The sequence below is a fragment of the Mobula hypostoma genome, chromosome 22, assembly GCF_963921235.1.
Source record: "Mobula hypostoma chromosome 22, sMobHyp1.1, whole genome shotgun sequence".
NCBI classification, from domain to species: Eukaryota; Metazoa; Chordata; class Chondrichthyes; order Myliobatiformes; family Myliobatidae; genus Mobula; species Mobula hypostoma.
The window spans coordinates 31,217,682-31,230,951 of NC_086118.1; the positions used below are offsets into that span (position 1 = coordinate 31,217,682).

Consider the following 13,270-nt stretch of genomic DNA (forward strand, 5'->3'; position numbering starts at 1 on the left):
GTGGCGAGGGCTGGACAGGGTTGCAGTGGATAGTTAATTTCTACTTGAAAATGAACAATTAGTTTTGCATCACGTTGCAGTATTTCCAAAATTGTTTACATGATAACGTGTGGTAGTAGCCTCCGAATCAAGATCAATTATTTTATGAATTTAATTCCACTATCATTAGGGGGTCCAGAAGAGATTGGGCTCCAAATCAAAATACCAGTTTACTCTGACAAGAAGTGCTGGGTATAAAGCTTTTTAAGTGTAGCTCAATTTTTGTTTCTTATTTTAATCCATCTACTAGATAAGAACCTCTGTCATTTTATACCAGTGATGTTTGCAGCCATCCCTAAAAATAGCTGTGACTGACAGAAGACCTCTTACTCAATGTCAGCAAGACCAAGGAGCTGATTATTGACCAGGCGGGGCAAAACCACAGGTCCATGAACCAGTCCTCATCGGGCATCAGTGATGGAGAGGATCAGCAACTTTAAATTCCTCGGTGCTGTAATTTCAGAGGACCAGTCCTGGGCACAACATGTAAGTGCGATTACGAAGAAAGCACGGCAGTGCCTCTACTTATTAGTTTGTAAAGGTTCAGCATGACATCTGAAGCTTTGACAAACTTCTGCAGATGTGTGGTGGAGAGTATTTTGACTGGCTGCATCACAGCCGGGTATGGAAACACCAATGCCCTTGGATGGAAAAGCCTACAAAAAGTCGTGAATATGGCCCAGTCCATAGTTGATAAAGCCCTCCCCACCATTAAGCATATCCTGCTGCATTCACCATCAGGGACCACCACCGCCCAGGTCATGCTGTCTGCTTGCTACGGCCATCAGGAAGAAGGTACAGAGCCTTAGGACTCACACCACTGAGTTCAGGTACAGTTATTGCCCCATCGCTGAACTGTTCCCACATCTATGGACTCACTTTCAAGGGCTCTTCATCTCATGTTCTCAGTATTTATTGCTTATTTAGTTATTATTATTTCTATTTTTTAAAACTTCCTTTTTGTACTTGCACAATTTGTTGCCTTTTGCACACTGGTTATACCACTTGGAGCAGTCGTTCATTGATTCCATTATGGATATTGGATTTATTGAGTATACTCGCAAGAAAATGCATCTCAGCGTTGTATATGGTGACATTTGTTTACTTTGGACTCTGAAGACTATGGGATACAGAACGGATTTAGCGAAAACAAAAATATTTCAACTGTCAGCTGTTCAATTGTACTTGAAATACCTTACTAGAAACTGGTTTGGCAATTACTATAACACGGTTCTTCACAATTTATTCCATTCAAGTTACACTTTTCAAAGAATCAAAGCCATCACTTATTTCTGTTACTGCATTGCACCCATCACTCATCTCCTCCTCATGTTATCAAGTGAGGTTTTTGAATCTATTCATCTGTCTAAGTAATACTACCTTATTCCTATTTTGGACTATTCATTGGATACACCCATGATTTTATGATACTTGAAGGACAGCTACTGGTATTTTGTAAACAGTGATCTAAATATGCTGCCTTATTTCTCTCTACACTTCTGGTTGGGTGTAACCACTGGTGGCTAATGGTGACTGCACTCTTCTCACGATTTGACAACTTACCCCTCCCCCCTCATTCATTCAGTTGCAATTAGAATTGGGGTCAGTTAAATTATCACTGATGTATGTTGTTTTGTGGCAGCAGTACCCTATGGAAAATCCTGGCGATTCTGGCCTATGTTTCTCATCCTCTGCACGTCACCTTGGCTGAACAGAGGAGCACTTTTAGTTGTAGGCTAAGACAACTTTGCCACTCCAAAGAGTGCTATATGAGGTCATTCTTGCCCTCAGCCAGTAAGCTCTGTAATGCATCAACCTATAGCTAGGGAAGTAATGACCCCTTCCTGTTAGACTGTTTATGGTAACTTTTTTTAAAATTCTTTCTACTTAGACCATAAGACAAAGGAGCAGAAGTCGGCCGTTCAGCCCATTGAGTCTATTCCGCCATTTTATCATGAGCTGATCCATTCTCCCATTTAGTCCCACTCCTCCGCCTTCTCACCATAACCTTTGATGTCCTGGCTAGCCAGATACCGATCAATCTCTGCCTTAAATACACCCAATGACTTGTTCTCCACTGCTGCCCGTGGCAACAAATTCCATAGATTCACCACCCTCTGACTAAAAAAATTTCTTCGCATCTCTGTTCTGAATGTTCTAAATACTTCTAATATTTGTATCTGTGCACTTGTAATGCACGGATATACAATGACACTTTAGTTTCCTCTGGGTTCAGTAAAGTATCCATCTACAGCGTGAAACATTAAATATCTGTTCCAATGTGCAAGTAAATAATAAATAGTGCGAATGAAGAGTAGCAAGGTTGTGTTGATGGATCTTTCAGAAATCTGGTGGCAGAGAGAAAGAAGCTGTTCCTGAAATGTTAAATGTGGGCTCTCAGGCTCTTATGCCTACTTCCTGATGGTAGTAATGAGAAGAGGAGATGTCACAGATGTTAAGGATCTTTAATGATGGACACTGCTTTTTTGAGGCCATTGTAAGTTCATGCAGCAAATATTTGCCGTGAGAATGCAATGACTCATTCTGAACTCTTTCATCTAGCTATATTTTGCACTCCTTCCTAACAGTCCTCATGGTTTATATTGCTTTGTTTCTCCTTGGCTTGTTAGTAGTTTTGGTCTTCGTGTCAGTCCCTTAAAATTCTTGTTCTCTGTTCATATAAGCTGTATCCTGAATTAGATTCTGACACCATTCTTCCTGAAACCTCTATCCACCTCACTTTACCTCCTCTGACTTCTGAGCATCATGTCCTCGCTTCACAATTTCATTTGTATGGGCTCTCCCACCAGTATTCATGCCCACTCTTGTGATCTCAAAATGTTCCTTTAAAGCCCTTTAGCAGCAATTATACTTTGAACTTGCTTCTTCCAAATTCATTGCAGTGTCTGTATGTTGGTAGACCTCACCCCTGCTCTCTTGATTGTATATCCACTGACCATCGGGAATTCCACTTTCCTTCCAAATTGCTAATGCCAGTAAGAATTGTAAATGTTTACCTTCCAATTGCAAAATGAAAATACTAGATTCACAATATTTTTTTACATTGAAAAGTGCTGTTATCATCTCCTATCTTAGCTCACCCCTGACCTTTGCTTTTGGACTTCCAAATGCAAAATCTTTAAATATGTTATGGCCTCTTAAATTTGTGCCTATCTAAACTGTCCCCCTTCCAGTTTAACATGTGGATGAACAACACAGGCTACCACTGTCTACATCCCCTCCTTGCCCTACACCTACCATCCACACTGCCACATACCAATTGCTATCATCCTGAACTTCACCCCCCCCCCCCCACCAGTCCCCACCTTCCACCAACTCCCCAGTCATTCTGGACTGGCCTTCACTACTGAGCAGGTGAGAAGGGCTCTGGGGAACTCAGACACAGCAAAGCATTGGGACTGGATGGTATGAACCCCAAGGTCCCAAAGGAGTGTGCTGAGCAGCAGCTGTGCAGAGTTCTCCAGCGCATTTTCAATCCGAGTCTCAGCCTGGAAAGGGAGAGGACTGTGTGGAAAACATCATGTGGTCCCACTACCCAAGAAGGGTGAACTGAAAGTCTTGAATGATTCCTGTCCAGTGGCCCTGACCTCACATATCACGAAGACCCTAGAGAGGCTAGTCCTGGCTTACCCCTGACCCCTGGTCAGATCAGCCCTTGACCCCCTGCAGTTTGCCTACCAGGAGCACTTTAGAGTTGATGCCATAATCTGCCTGCTGAACAGAGCCTACTACCATTTGGATAAGTAGGGCAACACTGTGAGGATCATGTTTTTTGATTTCTCAGTGCCTTCAATACTATTCAGCCCTTATTGCTGGGGGAAAAGCTCCATTTAATGCAGGTTGGCACTTTAATTGTATCCTGGATAATGGACTACCTGAGTGGCAGACCACAGTTTGGGAGGCTTCAGAGCTGGCTATAAGCAGCAGTAGAGCCCCACAGGACTGTATTGGGTCCCTTCCTGTTTACCCTGTATACCTCGGACTTTTGATACAGCACTAAGGCATGTCATCTGCAGAACTTCTCTGACTCAGCAATATTTAGATTATAAGGACACGCAGTCCTCTTTTATTGTCATTTAGTAATGCATGCATTAAGAAATGATACAATATTCCTCCGGTGTGATATCACAGAAACACAGGACAGACCAAGACTGGAAAAACTAACAAAAACCACATAATTATAACATATAGTTACAACAGTGCAACAATACCATAGCTTGATGAAGAATTGGCCATGGTCACAGTAAAAAAAGTTCAAAGTCTCTCGAAAGTCCCACATCTCACGCAGATGGGAGAAGGAAGAAAACTCTCCCTGCCATACCCGACCACAGTCCGACTCTGAGTCATCCAAAAACTTCGAGCCTCCGATCAGCCCTCCGACACCGAGTACTGAGCACCTTCTCTGCCGAACGCTTCGACCCTAGCCTTGGCCGCCAGCAGCAGGCAAAGCCGGGGATTTTGGGGCCTTCCCTCCGGAGATTCTCGGATTTTCGATCACACAGTAGCAGCGGCAGCGAACCGGCCATTTCAGAAGTTTTCTCCAGATGTTCCTCTGTGCTTCTCACGTCTGTCTCCATCAAATCAGAATTGTGCACGGCATCCTACTTACAAATACGATATCATTTCACTGGAGAACTGCGCGCACTACATCGCGCCGCCATCTTCTCCTCCCGCCTTTTGGGTGTATAAAGGGAGGATGGATACAGGGTCCTGGTGGAGGACTTTGTCAGATGGTGCAAGCTGAATCATCTGCAGCTCACCATCAACAAGGCAAAGGAGATGGTGATGGAATTTAGGAAGACTAAGCCTGCAGTGCCCCCTCTTCCTATTGATGGTAAAGATGTGAATGTGGTGAAGACCTACAAGTACCTGGAGATGCACCTGGATGACAGACTTGAGTAGAGCACCAACACAGGCTGTGTACAAGAAGGGCCAAAGTCACCTCTACTTCCTGAGGAGACTGAGGTCCTTTGGAGTATCCAGGCCTCTCCACATGTTCTACCAGTCTGTTGTTACCATTGCAATCTTCTATGCGGTGATGTGTTGGGGCAATGACATCAACATGGGTGATGCCAACAGGCTCAATAAACTGATTAGAAAAGCTGGCTCTGATGTAGGAGTCAAACTGGACACACTGGAGGCTGTGGTAGAACAAAAGACCCTAAAGAAAATCCTGGCAATTCCAGACAATGTTTCTCACGCTCTGCATGCCAACTTGGCTGAACAGAGGAGCACTTTTAGTAATAGACTAAGACAACTGTGCCGCTTCAAAGAGCGCTATATGAGGTCATTCTTGCCCTCTGCTTTATAATGAGTCAACCTATAGCCGGGGAAATGATGACCTTCCTTCCTGTTGAACTGTTTGAGGTAACATTTTTTATTCACTCTTTTTTCTCTTCTAATTGTATATTTGTGTATCTATGCTCTTGTAATGCTGCTGTGATACTGTAATCTCCTATGGGATCAATGAAGTGGCTATCTATTGTTTGATTCTCCTGCTACTGTGACCAAATTATCATGTTAATTTACAATCATTACAACCTCAGTGCAGTCTGTTACCATTAGCTGTGATATCCTACATTATCTCTATTCTGTTTTCAATTGAAATGTGACTGCATATGCTGTTCTATTTTAGAGTATCTTTTGCAATTGTTTTACTTGCAAATATATCTCTTCAAGTTTATTCATGTCTCTTATTTGCAGACTACTGACAGGTGCACAGGAGATGCCCGATGGAACAAGAGAGTGGGTAGTTTGAGGCGTTGTTTACACAGGGCTTCTATGTTCTCCTGATGGATATTTCCAACACTCATCCTAACTGCTCCTTTTCATGGGCCAGGAATTCCCAGGAGACAGTGGGAATAGTGTATTCTTTTCAATTCTTCCCTTGATGCTCAGAATAGAGTCTCTGTTTCAGGAGTCTGGTGTCAGGCATGGAAATGATGTCGCCTACCCAGTATATCTAATAATGTATTTAGGGCCTCAATGTGAGGTTTGTAAGCTGAAGATGGCTTTGTTCTTTGAACATAATTCCACAAAGCATTCTGCTTTGTGAAATTGATGTGCATTTGGCTATAGAGGCCTAAAGTTTTGATTTCCTGCAGAAAATGCAGGACCATCATTAAGCCCAAAGGTCTTTGGGAAAGAGTCAGTTTTGATCTTTGAAGTCTCTTGAACATTTTCCTTCATTGAAGATACTACATGTTGAACAACATTTGTCAGACTATTGGTTACAAATGAGTTCTTTAAATTTGGCTTTTTGGGTGTTTATTCAGAGAACACTACAGCACCGAAACGGGCCCTTCAGCCCATCTAGACCATACCATACCAAACAGTTGATCTACATCCAGACCATAGCTCTCCATACCACTCCCATCCATGTACCTTTCCAAATTTCTCGTGTTGAAATCAAACCCACATCCACCATTTACCCTGGCAGCTTGTCCTATACTTTCACCACCCTCTGAGTGAAGAAGTTTCCCTTAACCATGTCACCTTTTTATCTTTAACCTGTTACCTCTAGTTCTAGTTTCACCAAAAAAGCCTGCTTACATTTACCCATCTATACAGCTCATGATTTTGTAAACCTCTTATCAAATCTCCCCTCATTCTCTTGCACTCCAGGGAGTAAAGTCCAGACCTATTCAACCTTTCCCTATAATTTAGGTCCTCAAGTCCTGGCAACATCCGTGTAAACTTTCTCTGCACTTTTTCAATCTTATTGGCGTCTTTCCTATTGGATGTGACCAGAACTTCACACACTACTCCAAATTAGGCCTCCCCTACATCTTGTACAGCTTCAACATTACATCCCAACTTCTGTACTCACTACTTTGATTTGTGAAGGCTACTGTGCCAGAAGCTGTTTTTACGACCCTATCTTCCTGTGACAGCACTTTCAAGGAATTATGGATCTCTGTTCCCAGATCCCTCTGTTCTACACCACTTCTCAATGCTCTATCATCCACCATTTAAATCATACCCTGCTTTGTCCTCCAAAAGAGTAGCACCTCACACTTGTCTGTATTAATTTCCATCTGCAATGTGTCTGCCTATTTTTCCAGCTGGTCCAGATCCCACTGCAAATTTGGATTGCCTTCTTTACTGTCCACTGCACCCACAATCTCAGTGTCATCTGTAAATTTGCGGATCTAATTTACCACATTATCATCCAGAATGTTGATATAGGTGACAAACAACAACCGATCCAGCACACCCCTAGTCGCAGACCTCCAGTCAGAGCGGCTGCATCTAGTACCACTCTTTTGCTTCTTCTGTGAAGCCAATGTCTAATCCAATTTACTACCTCATCTTGAATGCCAACCATCTGAAGCTGTGCGGGACCTTGTTAGAGTCCTACTAAAGTCCCTGTGGACATCATCTACTGCTTTGCCTTCATCAACTTTCCCGGTAACTTCCTCGAAAAACCCTATAAGATTGGTTAGACATGACTTACCACGCACAGAGCCATGTTGACTATCTCTGATCAGTCCCTGTCAATCCAAATACTTGTAGGTATCTGGTCCTTTAGAATACTTTCCAGTATCTTACTCACTATTGATGTTGGGTTCACTGGCCTATAATTTACTGGCTTATTCTTAGAGCATTTCTCAAACAATGGAACAATGTTAAACACTCTTCTATTCCTCCAGCATCTCACTTGTTAAGGATGTTTTAAATATCTATAATGGTTTAAATATTTGTATCTATAACATAATTGCTGCTGCCTCTGGAGTTTCTGCACTAGCCTCTCAAGATCTGAGGGAACACCTTTTTAGGCCCTGGGGATTTATCTACACTAATTTGCCTCAAGGTAGCAAATATCTCCTCTGTAACCTGTATATGATTCATGACCTAATTTGCTGCCTTGCCTCACTTCTACAGACTCTGTCCATCTCACAAGTAAATACAGATAGGAAAAAAAATCCATTTATGATCTCCCCCATCTCTTTGGCTCCATGTATAGATCACCACTCAGATCTTCAGGAGGACCAACTTTGTCCCTTGCTATCCTTTTGCTGTTAATATATCTGTAAAAGCCCTTGGGATTCTCCTTCATCTTGCCTGCTAAGGCAGCCTCGTGCCTTCTTTTAGCCGTCTTGATCTCCATAAGTGTTCTCTTACATTTCTTGTACTCCTCAAGTACCTCATTTGTCCCCTTCTGCCTGTACCTGTTGTGTACCTCCTTCTTAACCAGGGACTCGATGTCTCTCGAAGCCAAGGTTCCCTAAACCTGTTATCCTTATCTTATTTTGACAGGAACATACAAACTCTGTACTCTCAAAATTTCACCTTTGAAGGCTGCTCACTTAACAAGCACACCTTTGCCAGGAAACCACCTGTCCCCATCCACACTTGTCAGACCCTTTCTGATACTACCAAAATTAGAGTTTCTCCAATTTGGACTCTCAACCCAAGGTCCAGACCTACGGTAGTCCTTGATTATTTTGAAATTAATGCAAATTGTTCCCCAACACAAATTTGCATTACCTGTCCTGTCTCATTCCCTTATCAGAGATCTGGTATCAGACCTTACTGAGACCTCTGTGTCCTGAGTAAGGAAACTTTTCTGAACACATTTGACAAATTGTGTTCATCTAGCCCTTTACTGTATGGGAATTTCAGTCAAAATTTGAAAAGTTAACATTACCTCCTATCACAATCTTATGTTCCTTGCAACAGTTTGCAAACTCTACAAATTTGCTCCTTTAAATCCTATTTGCTGTTGGTTGGTCTATAGTATAATCCTATTAACGCGGTCATACCTTTCTTATTCCTTGGTTCCACTCATAGCCTCAGTAGATGGACACTCCCAGTTTGTCCTGTTTGAGCACTGCTGTGATTTCCCTAACTAGTAATGCCACCCCTCCCCATTTAATCCCTCCCACTCTATCACGTCTAAAACCCCAAACCATTAAGCTGCCTGTCCTGCAGGCAAGTCTCACTAATGGCTACAATGTCATAATTCCACATACTGATATACGCTGCAGGTTCATATGCCTTTCCTATAATAGTCCTTGCATTGAATTATAAAATTCAAAACATGAGTCCCACCATATCAACCTCTTTATTTCTGACTTTATAAGCTTGACAGCATGTTTCCCCGCAAGCACACCACTATCTGCTCTGGTTCCCATCCCTCTCCAACTCTGGTTTGATCACCCTTTGCCCCCCCATGCAGCACTAGCAAACATTCCCACAAGTTTCTTCCAGTTCAGGCACAAACCATCCTGCCTGTACAGGCCCCACTTTTCCTGGAAGAGAGCCTAATGATCCAAAAACCTGAAGCCCTCCTTCCTGTACCGTCGCCTTAGCCACATATCAAACTGTATTATCTTCCTATTTCTGATCCCAATAGCATGTGGCACGGGGAGCAATCCTGAGATCACAACCCTGGCGGTATTGTCCTTTAACTTAGCACCAAACTCCCTGAAGTCATTTTGCAGTGTATAGTCACCCTTTCTACCCATGTCATTGGTATTGACATGGATCACAGCCTCTGGCTACTCACCCTCCTGCTTAAGAATGCTGTGCATTTATCTGAGATGTCTCTGACCCTGGCACTCAGAAGGCAACATCCTGGAATCTTATTCCTGTACACAGTACGTGTTCCCGTCTATTCCCTAACCATTGAATCCCCTATCACCACAGCTCACCTCTTGTCTCCTTCCTTCTGAGCCACAGAGCAAAACTCAGTGCCAGCGACCTGACTGTTGTGGCTTTCCCCTACTAAGTCATTCCTCCAACCCCCAACAGTACCCAAAGCGGTATACTTGTTATTGAGAATAACGTCCGCAGGAGTACACTGAACTGGCTACCTATCCCTTTAGGTCTCCTGATGGTTACCCAGTTACCTCTGTCCTGCTCCTTTGGTTTAGCTGTCACCCTGTATTGCCTGATGATCAATCCTTCAGCCTTCTGAATGATCTGGAGTTCTTTCAGACCTTAACACGGTCTGAAAGAAGCTGTAGCTTAATGTACTTTGTGCGTGTGGTCATCAGGAACCCTGCCGGTTTCCCTGCCTTCCCACATCCCTCAAGAGGAAGCATTCCACTTTCCTGTCTGGTATTCCCACTGTTCGAACTGTGCAATAAGAAAAAAGAAAGTGAATTATTCCTGTTTTTCTGTTCTAATTTCCTTCTCTTGCTTTTGTTTCATTTGTGTTAACATGTTGTATGAATAATTGTGCAGTAAAACAAAAATATTGGAATTTCTAAAGATTAGAAGGAGGATCCTATCTGCAGGCTGAGAATAAGCGGGGAAGACATTTAAAACAAGTACAGAACTTTTGCTACTTAGGAAGCTGGGTGACATCAGATGGCAGGTGCGACTTGGACATCAAAAGAAGAATAGGGATGGCAAAAGATACCTTTACGAGAATGTAGAGTATACTGACCAACACTAAACTAGGCATGACAGCCCACCTCAGATCACTGAAATGTTACGTTTATCCAGTTATGTTCTATGGCTCAGAATGTTGGACAAATATCTAGTAACATGAAGAAACGAACTGAAGCAGTAGAGATGTGGTTTTTGAGGAGGATACAAAGAATATCATGGACGAAACGAATATCTAAGGAGGATGTCATGAACAGAGCAAGCACAAAAAGAGAAATAATGGATGAGATCATGAAAAGGCAACGTGACTTCCTTGGACATGTGATTAGGAAAGAGGAGTTAGAATGCACGGTAATTATGGGAAAGATTGAAGAGAAGAAAGCAAGAGAAAGACAAAGAGAAATGATGATGGAGACAGCAAGCAGAGAACTGGAAATGAATACCAATGAACTGATCGACTTGACCCGAAACAGGAGTGTGTGGGCCATGGCAGTCAATGCTCAAACTTGGCATGGCACCTGATGATGAAAGATTAGATTAGCTTTATTTGTCACATTTACATCAAAACATATATTAAAATGTGTTATTTGCATTGAGGATGTACTGGGGGCAGTCTGCATGTGGTGCCATGCTTCTGGTGCCAACATAGCATGCCCACTACCTATTAGCGCTAAGTCGTACATCTTTGGTATATGGGAGGAAATTGGAGAAAAACCAGGTGATCATGAGGAAACATACGAACTCCTTGTAGTTAGCAGTGGGAGTTGAACCATCATTTTTCAGCTGGTGCCATAAAGCATAATGATTACCTTGTCATCCCTAGAGGCTCATCTCTGTTTCGCCAAGAAAACAAATGGGATCCTTTCTGTGCAAGCTTACTTCATTCATTAGTGCTTTTACCTTGCAGATCAATGAGGGTGATGCAAGTTTTAATTTATTTCGCTTTTTCTATTTTATGGAATCTCACGTGTAAGAAGAGCTAGTGTTACAAATTGTTTAACTTGCATTCTGTAACAATAGACAGTTTGTAAAGTAATATCCTCAGAAACATACTTATTGAAGGGAATTCCCAGAAATGAATAATTTCAGTAAATTGGCAATAATCTGGTGATTATTGCAAATAGCACGTCTTTGCATCCTTTTTTAAAAAAATTCAAACTTGGCATCTATGAATCAGCTTGGAATTTAATGTACTAGTGATTCATAATGTAGTCATGCAGAAGGGTTTGGTACATGTTTAGAAATGGCTCGTTCAAAAAGTTACATGGCAGTTCTGCATCCTTTTTGTGTACATAATTTTGGAAGTAAGTTATTGGTTGTGAGTTATTAATGCTCAATCAACCCAAGATTGTGATTGCCTGGTTCTGGAAGATACTAAATCAATTACTTGTGTAGATTATAGTCCCAGACCAATTTGATAACAGTAGCCAATATTCATAATGGATTTCTTGAACTGCAACAAATTTATCACATCCTCTGCAATCTGGTGTTACTAAGACTAAATTGCATGAGTAAGGAGAGGAAAAATATAAATTAAAACATGCATTTGAATTGTACTGCTTTGCTGGAAAAATTGTGTATTTAATATTTCAATAATATGTTAGTAACTCGAAGTATTCTTGTTCAATTAAATAATTATTGATTATAGGTATAAATATCTGAAATGCATAGTCATCACACTACCAAGTGATATGCGCTTGCCTCGCTTAAAGTAAGCTCGAAGTTAGACTCACATTTTCAGACTTCCGTATCTTTCTTTGAATTAGCTTAATGTTTTGAAGTTATAAAACAGAACATTGGTAATGAGGTTTTTTTAAACAGACCTGAGACTGCTACTGACCCTAATGCGTTCAAGCGCAGCAAGATGCTTTAACTAAAAAAAAAATGCAGCAAGTACAAAACACAACTTAGCACGTGCAGAGATGGGTCAAGTTTTTTTTTATATTTTTTTTAAAAAAAAGACACAATTGAGTTTTTTTAAAGAAAAGTCAGAAAACAGAGGCATTCACGAATTCATAGAGAGAGAGTACCAGGTGATAATCATAAGAAAGCAGAAATGGCTAGCTATATCGGAAATATTGATGCCTTTGATTACACAACGGATAATTGGATAAGGTATACTGAGCTAATTCAGTAATATTTTAAAGCAGTGAAATGGCCAATTTTGCTGAGTTCAGTGGGTTTAAAGTCGTACAGTTTGCTTTGAAGTTAACTGCTGATAATGTAAAAGTAATGCAGGAACACTTACAACCAAAACCATTATTGATTGCAGAACACTAGATTTCATAAGTGAAATCATAATAAAAGAGTCCATTTCAGCTTATGTGGTTGAATTGTTGCCTGAGCATTGTCAGTTCAATAATGGGCTTAATAATGCACTAAATGATTGTTTAGTTTGTTGAATCTTACAAGAAAGTATTCAAAAATGGCTCCTTACTGAAGCACAACTTGTATTGAAAAGAGCTATTGAAATCACTGTTTCAATGGAAACAGGCAAAGATACAATTGAATTGCAGTCAGGAATAAAAATGAGTGTGAATCAAACTGCAGCACCTAAACAGAAACCTACCTAGCCAAACAAATTGTGTTACTGTTGAGGTATGGGTTTATGTACATCAGAACAATGCAGGTTTAAAGGTGAAACTCAGAAAATGCTGCAAAGAAGGATACAAACTAAGAGCAGATCAAGCAGACAAAAATAGGCTACTCAGAAAAGAGAAAGGTAAAAAGACAAGTTACAATTTTTAAAAAAAATACTAATCTGAATGCTGTTAATGCAAAATCTGATAATGATAGTATTGCAGGACTGGATACTCTTGATATTGACAATATGAAGCTAACAATAGAGCAATATGGTTTACACAGAAGGGAA

At 41.3% G+C, this 13,270-nt stretch overlaps 1 protein-coding gene across 3 annotated transcripts in view; it reads left to right on the forward strand.

The window, feature by feature from the left end:
- jmjd6 (jumonji domain containing 6, arginine demethylase and lysine hydroxylase) overlaps nt 1–13,270 on the forward strand; it is a 33,387-nt gene that overhangs the window by 801 nt on the left and 19,316 nt on the right. The window contains exon 2 of one of the 3 annotated variants that reach the window (XM_063074376.1): nt 290–525. The exons of 1 other annotated variant lie outside the window; for it this stretch is intronic. In XM_063074376.1, coding sequence (XP_062930446.1) covers nt 457–525 — 69 coding nt within the window. In that variant the 5' untranslated portion in view covers nt 290–456. Of the gene's footprint in view, nt 1–289; nt 526–3,382; nt 5,428–13,270 lie in introns of those variants that run through there. One more of the 3 variants, XM_063074377.1, reaches the window with a different exon arrangement.